Raw genomic sequence first — 13675 nt, 5'->3', positions numbered from 1 at the left:
GTTACCGTACAAGTAGGTACCTCGGCATAGTCTACACCATGTATTTCTTCAAATTGATAGTCAATTACTTTTGGATTAACCCATTAACGCTCACAGGACGGTTTTTCGAGACCTGAGTTTGAACTATTCTCATGTCATGAATTCTCGTGGAAAAAATTCAGGAACCATTGTTTCTTATGTTTTCGAGTGTCCTCTTTCCAATGATGCTGGTTAAAATTGTCGCTGAAAAACTTTTACGGTCCAAAAATCAAAAATAAATAAAAAAAACATGATTTTCTGATTTAATTTTTTTTTTAAATCGACTTTTCGTTCCCTAAGCATTTTTTTTAATGCCTAAAACCCTTATAGATCGCGGCCTCGAGGTTTTAACTACAAGTTACTATGGTTCTCCGGATATGAAAATTTTTCGTATAAACAAAATGGCGGCCGAAGTGAAAATATTTATCTAAAACTTTACAAATTTTTTTCTCGAATACTACAGATTTTCATGAAAATTTTTAAAGAACAAAAATGTCTTAGAATTAGTTATAAAATACTCTCAAATTTTTTCAGAATCATCCGAGAAAATTTTGGGATTTCGGAAGTCTCTGAATTGAAAATTTAAAAATTATGTCGGAAAATTTTGAAATAATTTGAGAGCATTCTTTGTTTGTTTTTAAGACATTTCTATTCTCAGAAAAATGTTCCTAAAGAGTATACTTTTCGAGAAAAAAAATGTTAAAGTTTGCTAAACAAATATTTTGTTTACCAAAAACCATGCACTTTACGAAAGTTTTTCTGAGAATAGAAATATCTTAAAAACAAACAAAGAACGCTCTCAAATTATTTCAAAATTTTCCGACAATTTTTAAATTTTCAATTCAGAGACTTTTCCGAAATCCCAAAATTTTCTCGGATGATTCTGAAAAAATTTTAGAGTATTTTATAACTAATTCTAAGACATTTTTGTTCTTTAAAAATTTTCATGAAAATCTATAGTATTCGAGAAAAAAATTTGTAAAGTTTTAGATAAATATTTTCACTTCGGCCGCCATTTTGTTTATACGAAAAATTTTCATATCCGGAGAACCATAGTAACTTGTAGTTAAAACCTCGAGGCCGCGATCTATAAGGGTTTTAGGCATTAAAAAAAAATGCTTAGGGAACGAAAAGTCGATTAAAAAAAAAAAATTAAATCAGAAAATCATGTTTTTTTTATTTATTTTTGATTTTTGGACCGTAAAAGTTTTTCAGCGACAATTTTAACCAGCATCATTGGAAAGAGGACACTCGAAAACATAAGAAACAATGGTTCCTGAATTTTTTCTACGAGAATTCATGACATGAGAATAGTTCAAACTCAGGTCTCGAAAAACCGTCCTGTGAGCGTTAATGGGTTAATATCAAAATCATCATCCAGGAAACATAAGTTCTCACTTGTCTCACATTCAATACCTGAATTCGTTTTAATGCTTTTTCTCAATATATCTTCAACATAATCGTGTAGCTGCTTCTCTGCATCGTTTAATATAGGTAAGCTTTCTACAACCGCACTTAAGTGGAATGTTTTCAGTAATTTTTGAATGACGTTGTGAATTTCAATTGCCATTCTAACACAATTTTTATATTCAAAAACGTAAAGCAAAGTTCTATTACTAAGTATGCTGATCGAATATGCTTATATATACTGTAAGTGAACCAAACATGTTTTGAAGTTGGCACCACACAAACCGATATCAAATTGAGGTGCCCGAGATTCCTCCACTGTTAGATCTTGGCTTATCACATACGTCAAAGATTGCGATTTCTATCAAGGAAAAAAAGCAGTTGTAGTTCCAATCTTGCTATTTGAACCACATGAACCGCATCCGTTGATTGTGGTTTCCACGTCATGCCACAGTTTGATTTTGTTTTGCCACGTACATACTCGAGTGTGTTTAAGGTGGAAAATAAGCGTAACATTATCTCATGTCAGTATTTTTATATTGGCTAAAACCGCCTCGCGAAATAGTATGGTAAAATCAGTTTGTCTAATGAATTTTTTCGTAATAACGTAATAATCGAATTTCCTAAGGGATAGTAGTAATATTTCTTTAACATAATGATTTAAAAATGAAAATTCCCGTAGCTATTTCGAACTTCAAAAATTTGCATTATTTCGAATTTGCATTTACCATTTCCTACCTATATTTAAATATACGTAATTAATTAAACGTTATCTTCTACAAAAAATGTGCATATGTCCATTTATTTGAAGATACTATAAATATTTCGAAATCGGGATTATGAATGCTAGGGAGCTGGGTTCCGGATTTCAGAAAATTGGAATGCAGGAGTTCGGGGTTACAGCATGACAGGGTAACCAGCTCGAATGTTAATGAGATTCGGGTGTAGGAGTTCGGGGTTAGAGCATGGCAGGGTAACCAGCTCGAGGGTTAAGGAAATTGGGGTTAGAGCGTGGAAGGGTATCCAGCTTGAAGGTTGATGAAAATCGGGTGTAGAAGTTCGGGGTTTGAGCGTGGCAGGGTAACCAGCTGGAGGGTTAAGGAAATTGGGGTTAAGAGTTTGGAGTTACAGCGTGGCAGGGTAACCAGCTCGAGGTTTATGGAAATTGGGTTCGGGGTGGTAGGGGATCAGGGTAACAAATGAATGCTTTGTTTACTCTCCAATGAAAGAGTAGCAGCCCCTGGTGACGGATACTATATACTTTTGTGTTAGATTTTAAACGGAATTTCATAAACTTCATTTGTTCTGAAATAATTTTGCATGAAAATATTTTAAAGAAACATAGATTTTCTTTCAGGCGACTTAGAGGGTTGGGTTGGGTTGCATCCCCTGTAGACGAAATCCATATATTTAGCTGAAATTTTTTAAAAGAATTTTGTAGAGTTTATTTCGTCGAAAACTGTGCATAAAATACGAAAATTTCGCTATAAAATGGTGTGAGGGGTAACTTTCGGGGGTAGCTTTCATTCTCTAAATAGTTCATTCGCACATAGGTCCTTAGCAGTCGGAAATTTGAACAAAAATGACGACAAAAAGTGGCAACGGGGTTTCATTTGTTATCACAAAATATACTAAAATTTACTAGAATGAAAATCGGCGGAGCAAGGATATTTGTTTTTTACACAAATTTTGATTTTTTTCATGAATTAATTTTTTTCATATATTTAATATTGCATAGCTGTCGATAATTTCGAAGAAAGTATTGTTTTTAACTGCGAGCGTGAATATGGCAGTAAGCAAAAATACTTACTTTGTGTATCTAAGTATAAGAAATTTTGCACGATACGGGTATGTGGCGAAAAGTAAACAAAAAACAGAAAAGAAAAACTGTTAAGCTATTGTACATGTTTATTTATTTATTCGGATAGATTTTATGTGGTGCTTTGTATTTTTGTTAATTTTGAAAATGCTTCCTTATTTAAGTCACGAAGAAAATAGAAAAAAAGTGTGCGCTGTTTGTGGTAACAAAATATTCCTTAGACAAAAGAAGCTTGAGTTTTATTTAATTAATGAAACAGTTAATTAACAAAGTAGATATAAACAAATTAGAAAGTTAATTAACAAAAAATTTACAATATGTGACAATAAGTTTCCATTAAGTATCTGCGTGACGTGCAGATTAACATTGAATGAGCACGATAAGAAACAGAAAAAAAGGCCACTGCCCTCAATGCCTAATTTCAGTGATATTCAATTAATAAAAGAAACCAGAAATGTCAACAGTAATGGTCAGCGTTGTTACTGTTACATCTGCATTACAGCGAGAAGTAGTGTTTCAAGAAAAAATGTTAAGGGAAGAGGAATGGTTCGGTCTAATATTTCAAACAAAATCACTACCGCAAATGGAATGTATGGTAAAGAACAAAAAATTAATTCTTCTAGCGCACTGCCTTCTAGTAAGATTGGTGTTGTGAAACCAATAGAAAGAAATGCACAAAAAGTTATTAAACTTTGTAAAAAATGTTTACAAGAAATAAAAAAAGGTATTAGTCACAAATGTCAAAATATCAGTGAAAATATTGAAAACTTAGTTTTTAATAATCTTTCCGAAAAATCTCAAATGCAAGTTGCCTCTTCTATTATAACGAGAATGCAAGAAAAACAGTCTAAATCCATAAGTTACAACAATAATGTTGAACTAAACTTAAATACTAAAGGGCGTAAAAGAAAAATCATTCTCAATAGTAAAAAACAAGAAAATGTATCTTTTTCGGAAGAAAAATTAGATAGTCTTAAAAGTACTAGTGGTTTTTCATCGAAACAAATGAAAAATTTAATAAATTTCATACGTTGTTCTGCTGGCAAAAAATCCGTACCTACAAATTATCAGCATATGACTGAAAAATCTTCATTTTTGAATAACTTATACAAATCCAGTGGTTTCAAATTTGATGTCGGAAGCGGTAAAGCAAAAGAAGACAGGACTGTGATTTGGGCGGATGCAAGTGAATTATTAGACGCTATATTATGTGAACGACATGTAGTCGGCAACTATATTGTAAAAGTAATGGCCGACGGCGGACAAGGTTTTTTTAAAGTGTGTATGTCGATTATACCAGCTAATGATGTTATAGAAAACAATGATCAACCTTTCAAGAAAAAAAGAAAAACGTACCACGAAGGAGGAAGTGTGAGTGCAAAATCCAAGATAACTAGTGTTTATCGTTTGATAATGCTGTGTATAGTTCCTGACATCAAAGAGACCTACGAAAACGTTAAAATTTTATTTGATTTAATACAGATCAATAATATTTCCTTTAAATTTTGCTCCGATTTCAAGCTGCTCTTATTAATAAAAGGTCAACAGACTGCTACTTCTTCTTTCCCTTGCCCTTACTGCAATATAACACTGGACTCTTTGAGACGTTCTTCAAATCGTAGCGATGTATTACCATTGAAAACTTATGGGATGCTTGAAAATGATTATGAAGCCTTTTGTTCTATCGGAAAAGATAAGAAAGTAGCCAAGAATTACCACAGCGTTATTAATCGACCTCTATTTGAAGAAAAGACCGATTTTTGCGTGTTGGAACGGTGTGTGATTCCTGAATTACATGTACTTCAAGGTTACGTGAACCATATTTTCTGGCAGGGATTAGTACCTCTATTAGGTCGGGAAAAAGCTCTTACGTGGCCAAAAAAAATTGAATGTGATTCCAAAAAACTATCATGGAGAAATATTTGAGGGCAACGCTTGTCGGAAACTTTTAAAAGACTCTGATAAGTTGTTTGATTCAGACATATGCAACGGAGTAGGAAAATTAGCACTCTTACGCTTTGTGAACGCCCTGAAAGCCATGGATAAAGTAGTTACTGCCTGCTTTTCAACAACGCAACCAAAAAGTGATATAGATACTCTCATCGTAAATTTAAAAAAAAGTTTTCAAGCGACAGAATTATCTACAACGTTAAAAGTTCATGTTGTGACGGAACATTTAAAAGATTGTTTAGGTTTCTTGGATAACGTTGGCTTGGGGGTATGGTCTGAACAGGCTGGGGAATCAGTTCACAAAGAATTTTTAAAATACTGGAATAAATATAAAATAAATGTAACAACCGATGCTTCATATCCTCACAGACTAAAAAAGGCCGTTGTTGAATTTTCATCTCTGCATATTTAATTATATTTATTTGTCAATGCAATATGAGTTCGATGTTTGTAAAGTTTGTAAAGCGTTTGTAAAGCGTTATTTGTATAATAAAAATTGAATAATTATGTATCGAAAATAAATCTAGCTTAACAATTAAATTATTTTATTAAATTATTAATGGTTGACTAGAAAGAAAGAAAAATTGTGTAAAAAACAAATATCCTTGTTCTGCCGATTTTCATTCCAGTAAATTTTAGTATATTTTGTGATAACAAATGAAACCCCGTTGCCACTTTTTGTCGTCATTTTTGTTCAAATTTCCGGCTGCTAAGGACCTATGTGTTCGGCAGAACAAAAGTATACATGTGTTTGGCTTTTTTGAGCGTCATAGAACATGAAATAACCAGCATAATCTGCGGTTAACAACTGCTTATATAGTATTAATAACATTAAGGGGTAGTTCACCCTCGAAATAATAGATAATAGGAAAACCCCGAAACACGTCAATTTTGTTTTATCATTTTCTACTAGAATATCATTTTTTAAATTTTTTTAACATATTTTTTTGATTTTGTAAGGTAAAAATACAGTTAAAAATACAGTTTTTTCTATATACAACGTAGGGGTTGTAACTCCCGGGGACCAGATTGATGTGTATCTTGTGCTTTTTTGTTTCATAAAAAAATATTGATTACAACTAAAGATATTGCTATAGAACTGCTTTTGGGGTTGTTTTTTGGGGGTGGGTTTCATCCCTTAGATAGCTTTTTCCGCCGATAATAAAAAATACGTGCCTTTTATTCTTTTACGAACTACGAGGTGTGTTCAAAAAATAACGAGAATTTTCGTTTTATGAAAAAAATATTTATTTATTCATCTACATTAATGTTGTCGCCTTCAACGTAGTCCCCTTCGGATACAATACACTTATGCCAACGCTTTTTCCAATCCTCGAAACACTTTTGAAACTCAATCTTTGTAATAGCTTTTAGCTCTTTCAGCGATTCGCTTTTAATGTCATCTATGCTTGTAAAACGACGGCCTTTTAATGTTCTCTTTATTTTTGGAAATAGAAAAAAGTCACATGGAGCCATATCTGGCGAATATGGAGGCTGAGGCATCGTTACAGTTTCGTTTTTGGCCAAAAATTCACGAACAAGCAATGAAGTGTGAGCAGGCGCATTATCGTGGTGCAAAAGCCATGAATTGTTTTGCCACAAATCCGGGCGTTTTTTTCGGATTGCTTCACGCAAACGACGTTGAACTTGTAGGTAGTACTGCTTATTGATTTTTTGACCTTGTGGCAAGAATTCATAATGCACTATGCCATTAAAATCGAAGAACACAGTGAGCATAACCTTCACATTCGACCGCACTTGTCGAGCCTTTTTCGGTCTTGGCGATCCAGAATGCCTCCACTGGGACGATTGAGCCTTAGTTTCGACATCATATCCGTAAACCCATGTTTCGTCACCTGTTATAACACGTTTTAGTAGTTCTGCATCGTTATTGACTTCATTTAGCAACTCCTGAGCAACTTCCATTCGCCGCTGTTTTTGTTCGAAATTCAACAATTTTGGAACGAATTTTGCTGCCACACGTTTCATACCCAAAACATTCGAAAAAATTTGATGGCATGAGCCAACTGATATGCCAACATCATCAGCGACTTCTCTGATTGTGATTCGGCGATCGTTCATAACCATTTCTTTCACTTTTTTCACGTTTTCATCGGTTGTTGATGTGCTTGGGCGTTCGGGTCGTTCGTCATCTTCAACGTTTTCGTGGCCATCTTGGAAACGCTTATACCACTCATAAATCCTTGCTTTACTCATAGCAGACTCACTATATGCCTTTGTTAACATTTGACAAACTTTACTACACTTTATTTCATTTTTTACGCAAAATTTAATACAAATTCGTTGATCTATTTTTTTCACAAACGAAAATCGCCGAGCTCGAAAAATACGTCTAACGTTAGCGGCTGCCACTTAAAAAGTAAGCAATGAATATTGCTGAAAATTTTATCGTACTTCAGGGGCATGTGTACCAACATAATAAAAAAAAATTTTATACAAGCGGACTCTCCAAACCCGCGAAATTTAAAAATTCTCGTTACTTTTTGAACACACCTCGTATAACTTATCTCAATTACAGAATAATCGGAGGCGGAGGATTGGGGTGGTTCACTAGTCAGTGAGCTGTTACCCCCTGAGCTGTGATCTCTCTTGTTTACGTACTATGACGACTAAAAAGATAGTATGAATGAACTGGCAATTTATTAACTCAGTTTACCTAGAGTATCACGGTGTTATTTTATGTTTATAAAGAAAGCTGAATTACACTTATTATATTATTTTGATGATTCCGAAAGAATTCAACTTTGTTGATATATTGGATATGACTTTCTATTACTTATACTTTGTAACTTAAAGATGATAAAAACCTTTCGTTATAATTTTTTTTCTGATTTTATGAAAATTCCTAGATTGATTATAGATCAGAGAACTGAAAAACTGTAGAAAATAAAAATAACGATTTCTTTCATTCATGGAATACCACAAAGTCGTACAATAATCGACTTCAAAATGTAGGAAAAAAATTTTTCGAAATAAATCTGAGAAAATTTTAGTTCATCCTACGTTACAAATTAGACATTTTTTCCAAGTAAAATTTTCTTATACGAATAAATGATACCAAAATAATAATTCATGAAAAAAACTGTTTTTTTTTTCCTTTTAAACTTCTGTAACTTTTAAGCTAATCATACAAAACATCCTGTTACCTTGCATTCGAAAGCTCTTTAAAGAAGCTTTCAAATCCTTTTTTTAGATTTATCGTGGGGGAATTTCTCCCATAAAAATATTCGGACTTAAAAGTGGGCAAAAATTTTTTTCTTTTTAACTTATCTTTATGTATTAATAAAACATGAAAAAAAATTATTAATCGATTGGAATGGAATTATACCTGAAAGTACTTACGAGAACCTATAAAATAAACTACGGAAGGGTTCTAGAGGATGAATATTTTTTTAATAACAAAAATTTTTATTTTATGTAATTTCTTCTCTGTGTGGGCAAATAAATATAAACGGTAGTATATAAATAAGTGAATTAGTTTAACGTAATAAACATAAAGTCTTACCGGATAAGATCAAATATTTCTGGTTTTTCTCGTTCTCGCTGTTTCATTCTTTCTTTCATTGCTGTTATGATACTATTAGCTTTATCTTCTGCTCCATGTTTTGAGCTTTTTTCTGCTGCCCCTATAAAATATCAATATGATTCTGTTTACTTTTAGGTGCATATCAAAGGCATATTTTTATTTCTTCGCACAGATACCACTTTCGTTCTTAAATAAAAATGATGTTAAACATTCCAATGACAAAAATTTTTTATAGTACTGTAACGGGGTGAGAATCCGTTTTTATTTCAGTATTTCGCTCGACACGCAATCGTACCGGAAGGCGCGCGGAGAAATCGAAATATTCACGTTTGCTAACCGGAGAGCAAGAGGGAACGGGGATCAGTCAACCAACTTATTACTAATGATAACATCATTAGTGTACTAAGTGTATTAACAAGGGAACCACCCTAACCCGACCTCACCGATTTGAATGATTTTAGGATATGTTGTAGTACTTGAAAAAAATTAGATATGTGTTTTTTTTTATCGGCCCATAAGGGCTTTTAAGGGGTGAAATCCACCCTGAAAATCAACCCCTAAAATCAATTTTTTTAATATTTCTCAACATCAAATGAATATTTTTCAGTAAACTAAACGTTAAAAAATTTCTTATAAAAAGGCGCTTTTAAGGACATAACATTTATACCGAAGGGTTGCAACCCCCTTTTTAATAGGGGTAAATACACTATTTTTTGTACTGTTTTACGACATGGAATATAATAAATCAGCTCGAGTGATTTAAAAATCACACTGATAATGAGAAAATACCAAAATTAAATTGACGTGTTTCCGCATTTAAAAAAAAATATGTTTAAGGGGTGTTTCACCCCCTAGAAACCACTCCCGTCAAACTATCAGCAGGTTAATCCACCTAACCCTGGGATAAACAAGTTTAGTCGTTTGTTATTTCTTGAAATAATTGAATTTTACACCATAAGCGAGTTATCCCAGCTGTATAACATACCTCTTATCCACCTACCCCTAACCTATCTAACCCCCACCCTTATAAACCACCCTTACTGAAACACAAGCAGGCTAAACCTCCTAACCCTGAGAAACACGAGTTAAGTCGTTTGTTATTGCCTGAAATAATTTAATCCTACACCTGAGCGAGTTACCTCAACTAACCAACCTGCCTATAACCCGCCAAACCTACATAAACCACCCTTACCCAACCAAATGTAGGCTAATAGACCTAACTTTGGGAGAATTGAGTTTATCAGTTGCTTTTTCTTAAAATAATTGATTTCCACACCGTACGTGAGATATCCCATTTTTTTTGATAAATTATATCTGTAGCTCAAACATAATTTATGACAAATAACAATATATTTAATACATTCTATTTTAATAGTACTAAAATGACGAGAAATATCTCTTAAAAATAAACACGAGAATAACACGAGGTAATTATCATTTATAGATCTATACGAGGTGTGTTCAAAAAGTAAGGTGACTTTTCAAATTTCACGGGCAACGTACTTTCGATTATCGATTTTTTTTTTTTGTTATGTTGGTACATTCTTCCCAAACATCTGTACCAAGTTTCAAGTGTATAGCATTTTTTGTTTGGTTGTGAGAGGCGTAAAGATTATAAGTGTTTTGCATTTCTTGCTATCGAAAAATATGGATCAAAGGATTTGCATCAAATTTTGTGTAAAAAATAAAATAAAGTGCTCCGAAACACTTGAAATGTTGACGGTGGCATACGGTGAAACTGTTCTGAGTAAAAAAAATGTTTACAAGTGGTACAAACTCTTCCAAGATGGCCGGGAAGATGCCAATGACGAGCCTCGCTCTGGACGCCCAAGCACGTCAACAACTGATGAAAACGTTCAAGCAGTGAAGAAAATTGTGCTGGAAAATCGTCGAATCACTATCAGAGAACTTGCTGAGGATGTTGGTATATCGCTTGGCTCGTGCCATGAAATTTTTTCTAACGTTTTGGGCATGAGACGTGTGTCAGCGAAGTTTGTTCCGAAATTGCTAAATTTTGACCAAAAGAACCGTCGTATAAGCATCGCTCAAGAAGTGTTGAATGACGTCAACGACGACCCAGATTTACTAAAAAAGGTGATAACTGGAGACGAATCATGGGTATATGGTTATGATATCGAAACCAAAGTCCAATCGTCCCTATGGAAGAGCCCAGTAGAGCCAAGACCGAAAAAAGCACGCCAAGTTCGATCAAATGTCAAAGTTTTGCTCACTGTTTTCTTCGATTACCATGGCGTGGTACATCAGGAGTTCTTACCATATAGACGTACGGTCAATAAACAGTATTATCTTGAAGTTATGCGCCGTTTGCGAGAAGCAATACGAAGAAAACGCCCAGAATTGTGGAAAAACAATTCATGGCTTTTGCATCACGATAATGCCCCTGCTCACTCATCTTTGCTTGTGAGAGATTTTTTGGCCAAAAACAACATCACCATCATGCCTCAACCACCATATTCACCGGATTTGGCCCCATGTGACTGTTTCTTATTCCCAAAACTAAAGAGACCTATGAAAGGACGGAGATTTGCAACGATTGAAGAGATAAAGACTGCATCGCTGGAAGAGCTCAAGACTATACCGAAAAGTGCTTATGAGAAGTGCTTTGAGGATTGGAAAAACCGTTGGCATAAGTGTATTGTATCTGAGGGGGATTACTTTGAAGGGGACAATATAAATATTGATAAATAAATAAATATTTTTTCTTAAAAATACAAAGTCACCTTACTTTTTGAGCACACCTCGTACATACAAGTATATATTTATATTCGTATGTAGATACATAAATATATTTACGTAAGAGCCATCGTACGCGATACTACATATATTTTGATTTTTCATAATAATTTTCATCTTTTACTTTTTTTTATTTATTGGTAAATTAAAATATATCATTCAACGAATTCCTTACAGAAATGATAATCATCGAAAAAGTGTTTGAAACATAATGATCTTTTATACGAACCTCACCGTATTATAGCAACATTTTTACATGCTTCTACTTCGCAATGTATATTGCAAGAATCTCCAAAACTAAAATCAACAGGGTTATCTGTTTTAGCTGGTTTTTCAGCAATATAGCCGCTTTTATACCAAGCGTATTTAAAAATATTTGTATATCTTGGTGAAGAAAGCTGGTTATGGACAAGAGACTGCATTTTTATGATGTTATTTTTATGATTTTATTATTTAAATGTAGATTCATTTTATAGTCCACCAAAATTACTTGATCTGATAAACGTCGAACGAAATTTTTCTAGATACGAAATCCATAAACATCGAGTGGTTGGATGTTCCCTGTCGTTCCTGTGGGAATTTTTTTTATATTCACAATTTTGTTTGTCGGCATCGTTTCCCTTACAGCTTTATCTCAATGTCCACTCCAAGAGTCGAGTAAAAGTACAGATTGAGATCCAACATTTGGATAAAAAAGTTCTTTCAACCAAATTTTAAAATGATCTAAAATAAAAAAATGTTGACATTTTTTTATGTCATTGCATTATAATAAACAAAAATATACTAATTTGTCGTTAATTTTCCAGATTTAGATGCTTCCACATGCACATTTTTTGGTCTAAATAACGAAGATTCCACTATGGGACCGAATTGACCACTTTTTTCTTTTAATACTATAAAAAGTGGTGATAAAAGTTTCCCGGTTGCTGATATAGTTGGCTGAATTGTATAACTGTGCGTTGTCGATAAAACCGACTGTACCAGACATAGCACCTGCTTTTCTCCTTCAACTGCTAATGTTCTTCCCGAGTGCATTTCTAATTTGAAACCACTCTGATCTGAATTATAAAAGTTTGCAATGCCGATTTCTGGTATACATGATTTAACATCAGCTACAAAAGCATCAGTATTAGTTTGTAGTTCTTCTTTACTTTCTAATGTTTTTTGGTGATAAATTTATTTATTTTTCTAGATACTATTCTATGAGCTTTTTTAAATTTTAGTAACTAATTTTGAGAATCCTTAAATCTTATATCTTCATGGCCAACAATAGCGGCTTTTAAATTATCAAACGTGTATTGACAAATCTGCGCAATTTTTTCTCGGTAAGTTCCATTTTTATTAATTGTTTTCGCCCAACGTTTAAGTTGACTTATAGATGTAACTTTTTTGAATCTATGTTGTACAGTATCTAGTTTTAAGTTTTTGTTTTTTCCGCTCCTCCAAAATTCTACGACTCTTTGTTTATAATCAAATGTAATTTCTTCATCATCATTTGTGCACTGATTTGTTGGTGCAAAATCAGGATCAGGAAAGTGATGTTGAACTTCATCTTCGATTATTTTAGCATCAGTATCTTTATAATCTTCATGAAAATCTAACGTCTCTTCAACAATCATATCAATATCATTAAACTCATACACGGCATCTATTAATATTTCTTTCAACTTTTCTGATAATTTAATTTATTTGAAATTAATCTCGCTATCTGGTATTTGTAAACTTTGAAAATATACAAATAATAAATTGACTATGTTCAAAGGATTGATCTTCATGTTTTAATTTAAAACAAAATCAAGATATAAATACTCTTTTTTGCAGTTGAATAATTTTACAAAAGACAAAAGAAAACCTAGTCTATAGATAGAATTCGATCATACGTTTTTAAGAGTTATATTTCACATGTTTACAAATAAAAATATTTGAATAAAATTATATATGATAAGTAACATAAATACTTATGTTATAGACAAAAATTTTTCTTCTTGTTATGTACTATATTTTCGTGTTCGGGAAATTTGTATGTAAATATAGAAATAAGTTTATTTATAAATCCAGCACTATAAAAAAACTTTAACTTTTTGAATAATTGAGTTTTCTTCAACTACTATGAATAATGAAATATGTATCGGATGTCTTATTATCGTAAGGGGCGTAGATTTGATATAACTTATATTCTT

General features: G+C 32.8%; 1 protein-coding gene across 1 annotated transcript in view; it reads right to left on the bottom strand.

Annotated features, from left to right (window-relative positions):
• LOC131666732 (protein unc-13 homolog A-like) overlaps window positions 1–13675 on the bottom strand; it is a 957113-nt gene that overhangs the window by 757768 nt on the left and 185670 nt on the right. Inside the window, exon 4 of the mRNA XM_058939609.1 lies at window positions 8721–8841. Coding sequence (XP_058795592.1) covers window positions 8721–8841 — 121 coding nt within the window. The remainder of the gene's footprint in view (window positions 1–8720; window positions 8842–13675) is intronic.

The sequence above is a fragment of the Phymastichus coffea genome, unplaced genomic scaffold, assembly GCF_024137745.1.
Source record: "Phymastichus coffea isolate CEN01 unplaced genomic scaffold, Cenicafe_Pcof_1.1 PCOF00004, whole genome shotgun sequence".
NCBI lineage: Eukaryota > Metazoa > Arthropoda > Insecta > Hymenoptera > Eulophidae > Phymastichus > Phymastichus coffea.
Note: the sequence above shows the minus strand (reverse complement) of the source record. Positions and strands in the feature narration are given on the sequence as shown.